Source organism: Mesoplodon mirus, assembly GCF_964341445.2.
Source record: "Mesoplodon mirus genome assembly, chromosome: 4".
Lineage (NCBI taxonomy): Eukaryota > Metazoa > Chordata > Mammalia > Artiodactyla > Ziphiidae > Mesoplodon > Mesoplodon mirus.
In genome coordinates, this window is record NC_138979.1 from 175175261 (window position 1) to 175188685 (window position 13425).

Here is a 13425-nt window from a genome sequence, read left to right on the forward strand (position 1 = left end):
GTCAGGGGTCCCCAGTCCCCGGGCCTCCACCTGTTAGGAACCACCGGGCCGAACAGCAGGAGGTGAGTGGCAGGTGAAGGAAGCTTCATCTGCCGCTCCCCATTGCTCGCACTGCGGCCTGAACCATCCCCCATCTCCCTCCCCCGCACCCCACCTTCTGTGGGAAAACTGTCTTCCACAAAACCGGTCCCTGGTGCCAAAAAGGTCGGGGACCGCTGCTGTAGCTGTGCTGCCCTCTGCTGCTTTTTCCCAACCAGTGTCCATCGATTTCTAGCCAAAATTCTACTCCACAGCACTGGCTTTTCTGGATGAGTTGCCAAGGAAATATGCTTTCAGCAATTCTAGAGAGCATGATTTAAAAAAAAAAAAAAAAGCCAGAGAGAAGCTGTCCACTTTTTTAAAAAGCAGGACCTCAGAGAAGATAAAGCAATTTCCTGTCAGTCAAATGTAACTCAGTTCCTGGAAATCAAAATGAGAGCGTGGCCAACACCGCTGAAAGCCACCTTCGGCACGTGTCACAGGCAGCACTGGGTTTGGTGGGAAGGAGCTCGCTCCATCCTCCATGACTGGCTGCTGGTGAGCTCCCCGGCAGCGGGCTCCTTATTTGTTCAGGCAGTGCTTTCTACACGGTAATGTACCCACAAAGTCCCCTAACGGCGTCCTGTTAGAGCCCAGGTTCTGACAGCAGGGCTGGGGAGGGGCCTGAGGGTCTACATTGCTCCCAAGCGATGCTGGCTGCTCGGGCCATAGTCGAGGACGTCACTGAACAGGGTTCAGGGAGTAATGAGAACTCAACACATTTGATACAGGTGAGAATACCAAGGTTTAAATGACTCCCCTCTGCTCTGGTCTGAAGATAAGGGTAAAATCTGCTCACCAGCCCAGGGGAGGAAGTCCTAGTATTGAGTAACCAGACCTTTTTTTTGACTGCAAGACCCAGGAGACCTGGCAGGACCACCAAGGATGCCAACCGAGAAGGTACATTCACCCCAGCAGGGCTGGCGCTGGCTGGGCAGGGGAAGTGGACCAAATGAGAACTCACACACCAACCATGACAGGTTCAGTTATCACTTAGCGTGATTCCTGTCTATGCACATATCTACACTTACATATATAATATGCAGAACAATGGCTTTTGTGTCATTTGCACACGCAAAAAAAGTGCAAGAGGTGAGAGACCAATAACCCAGACACAAACTATCAAGAAAGAAACTCCAAAGGCAGAGGTCTTAACACGCTCGCACGCATGTGTCACCGTCTCTTCTGGTATCTCCTGGCTCCCACGGGGCAGGCGCCGAGGCCTCGGAGGCACGCCCCACTCCCCTCCTGGTCTCTAGTCCTCAAGCAGAAGCTCCAGCTCCTCCAGCGGCAGGCGCACCCGGAGCTCCTTCTCCGTCATCAGGTCCAGGATCTCCTGCAGCTCATCGGGGAAGTACTCCACGGCATCCAGGTACAGCACCTGGGGCCGGAGAGCAACACCCTCGTCAACCGCCGCTCCCTCCAGCTGCCCCGCCACAGCCCACGCTCCCCTTGCTGTCCTAACCCGGCAACGCCTTGACGTGCTTCAGGAAGGGCTGAGCTCAAAAGCAGAGGGAAAGCAAGTAAACTCAAAGTGAGACCCTCTCTTTCCAAAGTGGGGCCAGCAGCTGTTGGCAGACACTGCGGTCACCATCAGTCTGGTCTCTGAACGTCTCCTGACTTGGGCTGTACAGGGCAGAGCTGAGACGCGGATCCCAATGCTCTCAGCATCTGGGCTGAGCTTTGGGCAAGTGTTGGGAACCAGCCGCCTATATCAACGCTCCCATGAAACGCCAGCTCCAGTGCAGGGAAAGGAAACAAACGCCCCTCCGTCTCCAAAGGGGATACTTTGACTATGGAAAGGCCTGGGAAGTGCCCTGTCCCCATGACACTGACTGGATGAGGCTTGGCAGGGAGGTCCTTGGGAATCTGAAGAGACCGTGGCCTTTAAAACTCACCTTTGCCCAAGGACAATTCTGAAGTGCTTTGTAGAACACACCTTTGCTTCTTTCTTTATTTCCTAAGGAAACCTGAGGCAAGGGGAAAAAATACAAAAATGATGAAAGAGAATCCAAGGCCATCCCGGTACTGATCCACCCGGGGCACTGCCACAGTGGCTGATGGGTGGTATGAGTCCATGTACCACGGGATGCCCTCAGGGGCCACTGCTGTGTCTCAGTGGGCCTGGAGTTGACCTTTAACACTTATGACTTGTTTTCATCTCCTCCATCACTGTGGGCCATCACACCTGGCATTACTAAGAGTGCCTAGAACGAGGCCTTGTGCGTGAGGTGAGGGTGATAACTTTACACAGAGAAAATATTGGCTTTAATACTTGCCATTTTCTGAAAACTATCTTAGAGAAATGAGGTAACCAGGATTACTGAATCAGTAACCTTATCAAAAGCAAATTTTGGGTCAGAAATTTCAGTCTGAGAGCACGCAGATATTCAGCATGTTTTTAATCTAAGCACATTTTTATACTAAGATATAAAATCCTTATATCCTGTATCAATTCACAGGCGCTTTTTCCACACCTGCTGCGGAAGCCGGAGCAGCGTGTGTCCTTCCCTCCATATCCCCGGGCCTCTCCCAAGTCCCAGGGAGGGATCTGTCCCTCCTCCAGGGAGTCACAACCCACCGGGCAGCTCCCCAGGCGGGCGTCCGCAGCTGTGAATGGGCACAAGCCTAGCTCACGGAACTGAAGTCTGTTCCTGGGCTTCCTGCCCACCCACCTCCGCCAGACTTCCCCTTCCCACAGCAGAGCTTTCTAGTGGACGCTGGCTCTGCCCACCAGGCAGCCAGGGCATGGTGTCCAGACAGGACTGGTGAGGGCTGTTGACCGACCTCTCAGAAATGTGGGGGATCAAGAGACCCCCATCCACAGCTCAGGACCTCTATCTACCAAGGACGGCCTCGCCTCCTTTTCGGATCTTTCAGGTTAACTCCCACAGTCAGGAAGACTGGAACTCCGGGCTGTAACCAGCTGGCATCTCTGATGACCTTCAGGCCGGCAAGGCGCGGGCCTTCCTCACCCCCTCCAAGTGCCACCCACAGAGTCAGCCGCGTGGCCCGGGGGACTCCTGCCTCCCTCCCTGGTATGAGCCTCGGCCATTCTGAGGCTGGACCTCTGAATTTATACCCAAGAAGCCAGTGTGAGCTGTCCTTCCTTCACACACCAAAATACTTCAGTGTCCTCTGCTAAAATAGTAACTACACTTAAGGCTTTGTTTGTTCCTGAAAGAACACTGTACTCCTGTACTTTCTCAACCACTGCATTTGTGAGACTCACAGTTAATCCTGGAGTCCAGCAAATCCAGGTACGTAAGTTGGCTAGCCTCAAATGAGAACTGCCCTCTGCTATTTCCTTCATCAGTCGGCCACTGGAAAACGCCTTTGCTGCATCAGGTATGAAAGGGTTAAAGGCCAGGTGAAAGCGTGGTAGTGACCGTTTTTCCTCCAGGGAGCCAGAGCCACATCCTTCCACAGTGGCCCCACGGCGTCCTGCCCTCTCCTGGCGCTCAGAGCCTACACCTCACAGTTTGGCCCTAATTTGATTTTTTCCTGAGTTTATCAAAGCGTTAGGAGCTCACCCAGATGCCTCAGAAACTGCTAGGGGAAATCACTGCTCTAATTAATTCTTGGTCTGATGCTAATCTTTCCAAAAAGACAGACATTCCTTAATGGTCCCCGTCTTTTTTTCTAAGTCAACAAGAATTTTTCTGTCTACAGTCCGCCCAGACTTGGCTCATGGCAGATCCTCAGTAAAAGTACTACAAGTTTGCACTTCACCCTATTTGTCTCTACCTAAAAAAGACTGGAGAAGTTAAACTGGCAAGTGTGCAAGCTCTCCCTCTTTTTAAATTTAAAGTCTTTCACTGGCTTAGACTCCCAGAGTGTTAGCGCTGGAACCATTAGGGAGCATCTGGCGCGCTCCTTCAGTGCGGGCCTGACCACGGGGGTGGAGCTCAGTGGGAACCCAGCCCTCCTGCTGCGCCCCAGTGGCCTCCTCTGGTAACGGGCAGGGCCCGCGTCCAGGCCGCGCGTGCCCACGGACACCATGCTGGCGTCTGGACTTCTGAAGGTTTCCGTTTCACACAAGGGAGCCAAGACGTAAAATCTGAGCTTTTGAGTCTGAAGAATAAACATTAAAAACACAGAAACTTCGGTGGTAATTCATCTTGATGCCGACTTCTGCCCACAAAACTATGCCCGTTTGTCCTGGGTGTGCTGTCCTGAGATGCGTCTTTCCCTGCTACTCAGGCCTTTCAGAGGTCAGGGGAGGTGCTCCCCGATGAATTCTGGACTCTTAAGAGGATGGGGGAGGCCCAAACCTCTCCTAACTCCTAACTTACTCTCTCTGTATCTCTTTACACCCGACTCTGTCAAATGTCAATGGGAAATGTTCAAATACTTTGATCAACTTCTGAGAAATTATCCTATGGAAACAATCAGAGAGATACATATTTATCTTTTTTCAGGAAGGTCACTTCTGGCTTCTGAAAGGTACAATATTCAATGGCGGTCACTCTGATATGATTCAACAGCCTTGAGCCAAACAACACTCAAGTGGCCTAGAAGACTGTTTCTAAAAAAGCATGCAGGGCTTCCCTGGTGGCGCAGTGGTTGAGAGTCCGCCTGCCGATGCAGGAGACACGGGTTTGTGCCTTGGTCTGGGAGGATCCCACATGCCGTGGAGCGGCTGGGCCTGTGAGCCACGGCTGCTGAGCCTGCGAGTCTGGAGCCTGTGCTCCGCAACGGAGAGGCCACAACAGTGAGAGGCCCGCGTACCGCAAAAAAAAAAAAAAGAAAAAAAAAGAAAAAAAAGCATGCAACTTAGCAGTAGATATATTATAGTAAAGGAGGCCCAGCCCAATGCCAAGCCTTTAAGCAAAGGCAAAGACAGTTCAAGACTCCAGGAATGAAGCCCAGGAACCACCTTTCAGCCTGCACAACACATTAACAAAACTAAATGACCTCTCACCATATTCAATCATCGTGGTACTTTTAAGTAAAGACAAAGTTGCTTTGGAAAGGTCTATTTTAAAAACCACATTCCAGATTGAATCTTATCTTTTAGTAACAAAACAGAATCAGGACCTGGAAATTCTTAGAAGCAGAATGGCAACAAATTTAGGTCTCTTTCAAATGAAAGCTCTTAGACCATTTCCAAGTTGTTGACTCAACAAAGTCAACTAGGAGAAAGCCACATGACATTCTGCTGCAGTGAACAGCCCAGGCATCACTCCTCGCTACCATTCTACCAAAGGCCCCAGTTGAAAAGGCAACTTGTGACCCCTCCCACGTCCTGAGGGACCTGACGTCATCCCACCAGGACGCCCACAGGATGAGGCAAGGCTGAGAGGGGTGTGGGCTGCTGGACACCCACACCGCTCACTTACGAAGGAGAAAGCAGAGCTCTGCATAAACACAAAAACTCCGCATCTTTTCTTACCAAAAAATTCAAATACATCCTCCACAGTAAAGGGCACTGGCTGCCGTAGTCACTCCGCATCGCATTTTCAAACAGGGCTCTGATCCGATGCGTCAGGCCGGTCTCGGGAATGGTGGCGTAGACCTCTCTACCATCTACCCTGCAAGACAAAAGCTCATGTAACTCCAAGACAACTTCCCACACCTACGCTGCAGTGGGAAGAGATACGTCAGTGACAGCAGACGTCAGCGACAAGTGGATCTGAGCACGTCGGAGGCAGTGCTGCGCCCAGGCCTGGGGACACGGGGGTGCAGGATATAGTATGATGTGGCTCCTCCAGGGCCAGAGGAAGCCAGAGTCCAGGGTGCTGTGGTGTCTCCACCACACTGGGTCTGCCCAGAAGGCACACAAACTCCCTGCTTCTCTGTTTCCTAAGGAAAACCTACCCTTTCATCAGCAGAGTGCAAATTTTACCGTATGGGAAAGAAAGACCTTTCAGTTGAAAGCAGAGTGAATAAAATCCTGATGGAAGAAGTAAAACAACAAGTAAACTGAAATACTATTCTGGACCTCCCTGGTGGCTCAGGGGTTAAGAATTTGCCAGCCCATGCAGGGGACACGGGTTCAATCCCTGGTCCGGGAAGATCCCACGTGCCGTGGAGCCACTAAGCCCTTGCACCACAGCTACTGAGCCTGCACTCTAGAGCCCACGAGCCACAACTACTGAAGCCCGCGCACCTAGAGCCTGTGCTCCGCAACAAGAGAAGCCACCACAGTGAGAAGCCCGCACACCGCAATGAAACTAGAGAAAGCCCGCGTGCAGCAACGAAGACCCAATGCAGAAAGAAGGAAGAGAGGGAGGGAGGGAGGGAGGGAGGGAGGAAGGAAGGAAGGAAGGAAAAGAAAGAAAGGAAGGAAATAAAAGTTAAAAATAATTTATAAAAAAAAAGAAAGAAATACTATTCAAAGGCAATTCTGAACACTCGATTTCTAAGGTCAGAGTGAAGTAACAACAAAGCTTCTGGAAGGAACAATAATGCCTAAGCCAATATGTCCCCAAGCCTGTCGTTTAACCTTCAGATATAAAATACTGTATCCAAAAAAAACCCAAAAACCATTTAAAACATGACACTGTCATCATCAGTAATGATAACAGAGGCTACTAATTAGTCTGCACTCTCTTTGTGCTCGGTACTCACCCTTCCCAGCAACCCTCTGAGGCAGGTCTTTATTCCCATTTTACAGAAGGGGGAACCTACTGGAGACATGAACTGACTTGTCTAAGATCACACAGCTGCTAAGAGCTGGGATTTGACTCCAGATTCCAACTCCAGAGCCTGTGCTCTTACCCCCATGCTTTTACTACACCTTCTCAGACACCTGAAGACCTGGCAGTCACCACTCATGCACCATAAGCAATGCTCAGGGATCCCAAAAAGCACGGCCTAGGGAGACAGCCACAGGAGCCTCTGACGAAAGGTGTTGCTACTTGCAAGTCTCTTATTCCTTTTTCACCATGTTTTTCTACAACACAGAGAAACCCCCCGGCAGGCGTTCCAGGCCCGGGACGCATTCACTTCTGTATTCTGGAGGCCGAGTGGGTGGTGGGAACACAGCAAGCACTGCGTAAAGCTTTCTGGACACACGGACAAGATGCTCTGTAATTACCTCTGCACAGTTTCCACTAGTCTTTTCCTCATTTTCTCAGCTTCAATTGCGAACAACCACGGCTCCAAGGCTTTGGCAGACCTGGTGATCACATCGAAGAATCTTCTGGTCTTACTGGCACTGTGGGACTTACTCTGAATCTGTACGTACGACCTCCAAAGAACCTGGTTGTCCGGATACAACTTTAAAGCCTCCGAGAGAGCCTCTCGCAGAGGAGCCAGAGGGTAGACGGCGACTTTCATGTGGAATCTGAGCAGGCTCGTGTACATCAGGGTGACGGCCTCAAGAACCCTGCTCAGGCTCGGGGGGCTGGCACTGCTCTCCAGACCAGGGCCCTCTGCGGAAACAGAGACCTTGTGTTTTGCAAATACCTGCTCATATATCCGCACAGCGGCGTCGATCCCTATGGTCAAATACTGGAAGAGCATAAAGCATTTAACCAGGCTAATCAGGCGGCTAAAGGAGTCGGCGGGAGCTGGATCGGAGACACAGCTCTCCCCCAAACAGTCCTGCAGCGCGTGTTCATAAGCCTTCCGAGCTTTCAAAATGTGAACGGCCAAGACTTGCCCGGCGTAGGGCCCGTAGGCCCCATTCTCAGTCAGTCTGGTCAGTACGTGAATGGCTCGGTCTGGGGCGGCCCCTCTCACGTCCGGCAACAGCTCCACCTCCAGCTCGGCGTAGAGGAGACCGAGCTCACACAGCTCACGGTCCTTCAGTCCTCCGCTCCCTGCCATGCCCAGTGCTGTATCGAAAACTCTTCTGGCGTCCTCCGTGTTGCCGAGCAACCACTCCAGATGCGCATACTGCTTCCAGAGGCAAAAATTGTTGCGGTTGTCTGGCTCCTTAAGGAGATTCTTGGCTAGTTTTTTGCAGTTCTTTCCTTGTGATTTTAATCTCTTCTTGTTTTTAGTGTGCAGACACCAAACGACCTAAAGGTAAAAAGAAAAGAATGATTCCAAGTGCTCTGTGATATTAACGACATCCCTTTGTACCGTCAGCTGCAGAAAGCCACACAAGGCGTCCCCACTGCCTTCCTTTATCACGTGTCTGCTAAACACTTAGGCTCTCTGAGAAACAAATCAGGATTCCACCAGGGCCACAGGAGCCCCAAAACGAACACATCTAGTTTTCCACCTGAAACCCTACAAAGAAGGCTTATATACTCCATGTGTTCTTCTCCAAAGATAGATGACCACCAAATTTTACCAGGCACTTTTTTTAAATTTTTTTTGCGGTACGCGGGCCTCTCACTGTTGCGGCCTCTCCCGTTGCGGAGCACAGGCTCCGGACGCACAGGCTCAGCAGCCATGGCTCACGGGCCCAGCCACTCCGCAGCATGTGGGATCCTCCCGGACCGGGGCACGAACCCGTGTCCCCTGCATCGGCAGGTGGACTCTCAACCACTGTGCCACCAGGGAAGCCCCCAGGCACTATTTTAATAATACATACAGCCTGGTGTGTGCAACCTGCAATTAAAGCATCAGAACTTTGGGTTTTATAATTCAATACTAACCGGTGGCCAGCAGAGGGCAGAGGAGTCAACCCTAGACGAACTTCTAGCAGATACTGAAGAGCAGCATAAGTAAGTAGCTTATTTCATCTATTTTAATAAGCCCCTAAATGCTCTAACCTGGCTTAAGCTTAAGCTTGGTCCTTAACACTAACTGCTCACATGATCACAGACATCTGGTAATAAAGAGTCAACACAACAAACAGCTCCCGTCACTGACGCGCTGGACTCACTCCCACCTTCCTCCTCTTCCCCGTGGCCCCTCAGAAGGGGCAGCCACACACCCGGTGGTGCTGTGGCCCAGAGCCCTGAACAACACCAAGAGCCTGGCCATCCCCCTGACAAACAGCGATGGGAAATGAGGTCCTCACACAGGGGAGAGGAGGCCGGAGTTACCTTTGCAATCTCGTACCGTAACCAGGAGAAGCAGAGCTCAGACCTCTCCTCGCCTGAAAACAAAGGCATCACGAGGTGGAAGATGCTGCGGATGAACTCCTCGCCCTCTCGAGTGTGACCCCTGGTCCAGTGCCGGCAACCCAGCTGGTCCGTGCGTCCGACACAGCTGACGCCGGAAAATGAAAGGTTGAGAAAAGTCAAGGGCTTTTCATCATAAAGTCCGTTGTCAAAGATGCTGTTCTCATCCATGGCCAGATAGAGGCAGGAGGCCGGAGGGCTGAAGCCGGAAGGCACACCCAAGAACTGCAGAAAGGCTGCAATCAGCTGAAACTGAAGATCCGGGCTGGAAAGTCGGATCAGAGACTGTCCAATATCATCAAACAACACCTGCAACAAAGACAAAATCAAGTGACCGAATGCAACAAACAAAGAAGCCTTCACAATTTTTTCCACAATTCTTTTTATAGGGATATACTTAACGAGTCAACATTATTCAAATTAAATTTTAAACAGACAAGAGCTAGGTTGTCTGCAAGACGCAAAAAAGCTAGAGGCCTCCCAAGGCAAGCTGAGGGCAGGAGGGTGAGTGCCAGGGGTCCCGCAGCGCCAGCAGCATCTCACACGTCCTGGGAATCCTCCACAGGAGGGGACACCAAAGCGGAAACTTTCAGTCTCCTAACGGATTCACAGGAAATCTAAAATCACATGCACTTTTTTTTTTTACATTCACTTCTGAGAACACACAAAATTGCTTTTCTAGTTACTTTGATAAGTTACAATTGTGAAAAATTTTTATTTTAAGATAGAAGAGCTTTACTACTTTGTGGTTTCTTTGTATAAAATGGCTTCAGGAAATGAAAGATATGCTAAAAAATATGCAAACAGCAGCACAGTAAAAAGGAAAGTGCAGGAGCCACAGACCATGTGCTGAAAGCAACTGTAAGAGCCTAATACTGACGGGAACCGTTTGTAGCTGACTTCACGTATGGGGACTACACTGCGGCTCAGGTCCTGCGTATCTGACTGGTCTCTGTGGCCCTCAGCAAAGAGGAAATCAAAACACGAGCACAATAAAAGTGCACTACCTGGGACTCAGCTCATCAAAACCACCACTAATCAGAAAGCTTTTTCTCCTCCAGGCTTTGACTAGAGAAAAAAATCTAAGAAATCGCTCGCGGCAGTAGTTTGCTCCAGAAATGGGCTTCCGGGAAACCGCCAAAACGCTGCGCCTTGAGAACTAACTTCTGAAGGGTGACCATGAACTCTGTAAAGCCATCAGACACCGAAGACCGAGCCCACCCACTCTGCCTGAAAACTTCAGCTCGGCGGGGCGGGGCCCTCACGGGCAGGCTCGCCACACGACGGATGGTCGCCACATGAGCAGCCATTCCCCCGGGCGCTGGCCCTTCCCCCCTGCCCAGAGGCCACCCCCGTCCTCCCTCCCAGTGCTGTTTTCTCATTCTGGCCACTCCTCGAACATCCCCGGGCCTCTGGTTCCTTCACTCGTGCTGATCCCTCTGCCTGGAGCCGAGGCTCTGGCATCAAATAAATACTGTCCACATCCAGGACTATTAACGGAGCGCTCACCACTGGGCAAGCTTCGTCCAGGCACTGGTGACGCAGCAGTGACGGAAACAGGCAAAGTCTCCACTCTCACGGCACGTGCTTTGCAGGGAGCAGGCAGGTCAAAGCTCAGGAGCCTTTGCTGCTGTAAAACCTCTCAGACTGTACTTGTGACCTGTCACATGCCAAGCAGCACACAGTAGACCCTTGAACAGCACGGGTTTGAACTGGGCGGGTCCACTTACACACGGATTTTTTCACTAAACATGTCCCACAGGACCCCGTGACCCGTGGCTGGTTGAATCCGCAGCTGTGGAACCACGGATGCGGAGTGCTGACTGCAAAGTTATAGTCGGATTTTCAATTGCTCGGGGGAGTCGGTGCCCCTAAGCCCCTCATTGTTTAAGGGTCGACTGTACTTGGTATCTTGTCAAAGTGGCTCAATTCCAGGTATCAAAATAGAATCTCTTCCTTTCGTTTAATGTAAAACTTCCAAAGCTGCTGGCCACTGGGCACAGAGTAGCAGGCGCCAAGCCATGCCAACAGCCGTGAGGGACGTAACCTGAGTGCCTGGCGAGCACAGGTGCCCAAGAGATGCTACTTCCTCCCCAGCAAGATGAGCTGGACACCCACCGTCCCAACACGGCCTCTACACTCCTGTCCCTCTTGTCTTCCGGAGTCACACCCACCCACCCATCTTTAAGGATCCAAGAGTAGGGTGGGGAAAGTGGACACAGTTGAAGAATCTAGGACAGTGACTCCACGCTTTTAAACCCTGAGCCCCCAGGCTTCCGTGTGAAAAATTAACTGAATAACCTGGAAGACAATCTCCAGAAGGGTGACCACCAGAGCCGACCCTCCTCCTCGGGGACAAGAACTATCAGGCTGAGTGCCTCGATGCTCCCCCATCACTCACAGCCAGTGAAAGCCTCCCCGGTTTCCGGGAAAGAGGGGAGTTTCCGCAAGCAGGAGCAGGCTAGAACCTCCCAAGCCAGGCAGGTGCCCAGAAAGCCCAGCAGACTCCTCTGGGGAGCCAAACCCCAACGGGAACGGGGGCAGAGCAAAGACCCCGTGGGGGGCGTGGCGCTCACCTGCCTCTCTGGGTCCTCACAGTCTTCCTCCGCCTGCTTCTTGGTCTTCTCAGGGCGCCACGGCCGCCAGTGTCTGTGGTCTCGGGAGCGCTCAGCAGCAAGCCAGATCTGCCACCTGGGCAGAGTCTTATCTTTAATTTCCTGGTCGTCGTCTTCTGGTTCATCATCGTCATCATCTAGGCAAGAATCAAACTTCTAGCACACCTAACCAGCAAATAAAGCCACCATCAACACTTAAATCTACCTGCTTGTGCCAGCTACAGGGGTGGGCACCTGGAAGGCCAAGGTAAGACCCAGGCCCAGCCTTCTGGGACACTCAGTGGCATTTACAGACTCTCCCATAGTCACTCAGGTTCCCAGAAAAAAACGGCAGGTTAGCCGGTGAAATAAGATGACTGCTAATGCTATCACAGCAATTAAAATGGGAATGACACATATTTAGGACAGCACTGCCCAGAGGAATTTTCTGTGATGCCGAAAGTGTTCCAGTTCTGTGCTGAGTAATATGATAGCTTCCAGCTACAAGTGACTTACTGGGCACTTGAAATGTAGCTGGTAGAATAACTGAATTTTAAATTTTATTTCATTTTAACTAATTTTAATTAAAATAGCCACGTGTCACTAGTGGCTACTGTATTGTACAACACACTTCTAGAATGCTAAATGACATTTAATGAGAGCATTGCTTTAGATTTTCTTAAGCCATCAGAATTTTTAGCCAGTGGCCCTATGATTATGACACATGTTCACTTTTTTTTAAAAAAGAAGCAAGTCAAGATATCCTATACTTTATTTCACTTTTGTTTCCTAACTCTGAACATGCAGAATAGGAAAGGAAAAAAGTCTGAGTCTTCTGTAAAGTTCAATATTTAAAAATAAACAAACAGAGTATGTAAAATGGTGCAGCCACCCAGAAAACAGTTTGGCGGTTTCTTATAAAACTAAAACGCACTTACCGTAAGACCCAGAAATTGTATTCCTGGTGCTGATCCCAGAAAAATGAAAACCTATGTTCACACAAAAACCTATACATTAATGCCCACAGCAGTTCTATTCGTAATACCCAAAACCTGGCAACTATCCAAATGTCCTACAGAGGGTGAATAGAGAAACAAACTGTGGTACATCTATGCCATGGGCACCGCTAAGCAATAAATATGAAGAAACTGCTGACACATGCAACAGTATGGACGGATCTCAGGGGAATTCTGCTGAGTAAAAGCCAATCTTAAAAAGTTACACAGAAAACAACTGTTAGTGAGGATGTGAAGAAACTGGAACCCTCGTGCATTGGTGGTGGGGATGTAAAATGGTGCAGCTGATGTGGAAAACAGTGTGATGGATCCTCAAAAAATTAAACACAGAACTACCACATGATCCGGCAATTCCACTTCCGGGTATAGACCCCAAAGAACTGAAAGCAGGGACTCCAACGGGTATTTGTGTATCCACGTTCACAGCAGTATTATTCACAACTGCCAAAAGCTGAAGCAATCCAAGTGTCCATCCACAGATGGAGAGAGAAATAAAATGTGGTGTGTACATACAATGTAAAATTATTCAGCCTCAAAAAGCAAAGAAATATGGACACGTGCTTCATACTGTATGAACCTTGAAGACATTATACTAAGTGAAATAAGCAATCACCAAACAACAAATATTGAATGATTTCACTTATATGACGTTCTTAAAGTAGTCAAATTCATAGAGACAGAAAGTAGAGTGGTGGCTGTCAGGGGCTAGGG

At 50.2% G+C, this 13425-nt stretch overlaps 1 protein-coding gene and 1 long non-coding RNA gene across 3 annotated transcripts in view; both read right to left on the bottom strand.

Annotated features, from left to right (window-relative positions):
• The window catches only part of LOC309802031, a 622798-nt gene that overhangs the window by 528515 nt on the left and 80858 nt on the right, over window positions 1–13425 (bottom strand). The window lies entirely within an intron of this gene.
• NRDE2 (NRDE-2, necessary for RNA interference, domain containing) overlaps window positions 1060–13425 on the bottom strand; it is a 48678-nt gene continuing 36312 nt past the window's right edge. The window contains exons 9-14 of one of the 2 annotated variants that reach the window (XM_082617004.1): window positions 11681–11856; window positions 9027–9413; window positions 7121–8049; window positions 5474–5612; window positions 1977–2048; window positions 1060–1459 (exon numbers count right to left, since the gene is read on the bottom strand). In XM_082617004.1, coding sequence (XP_082473130.1) covers window positions 1334–1459; window positions 1977–2048; window positions 5474–5612; window positions 7121–8049; window positions 9027–9413; window positions 11681–11856 — 1829 coding nt within the window. In that variant the 3' untranslated portion in view covers window positions 1060–1333. Of the gene's footprint in view, window positions 1460–1976; window positions 2049–5473; window positions 5613–7120; window positions 8050–9026; window positions 9414–11680; window positions 11857–13425 lie in introns of those variants that run through there. The other variant, XM_082617005.1, reaches the window with a different exon arrangement.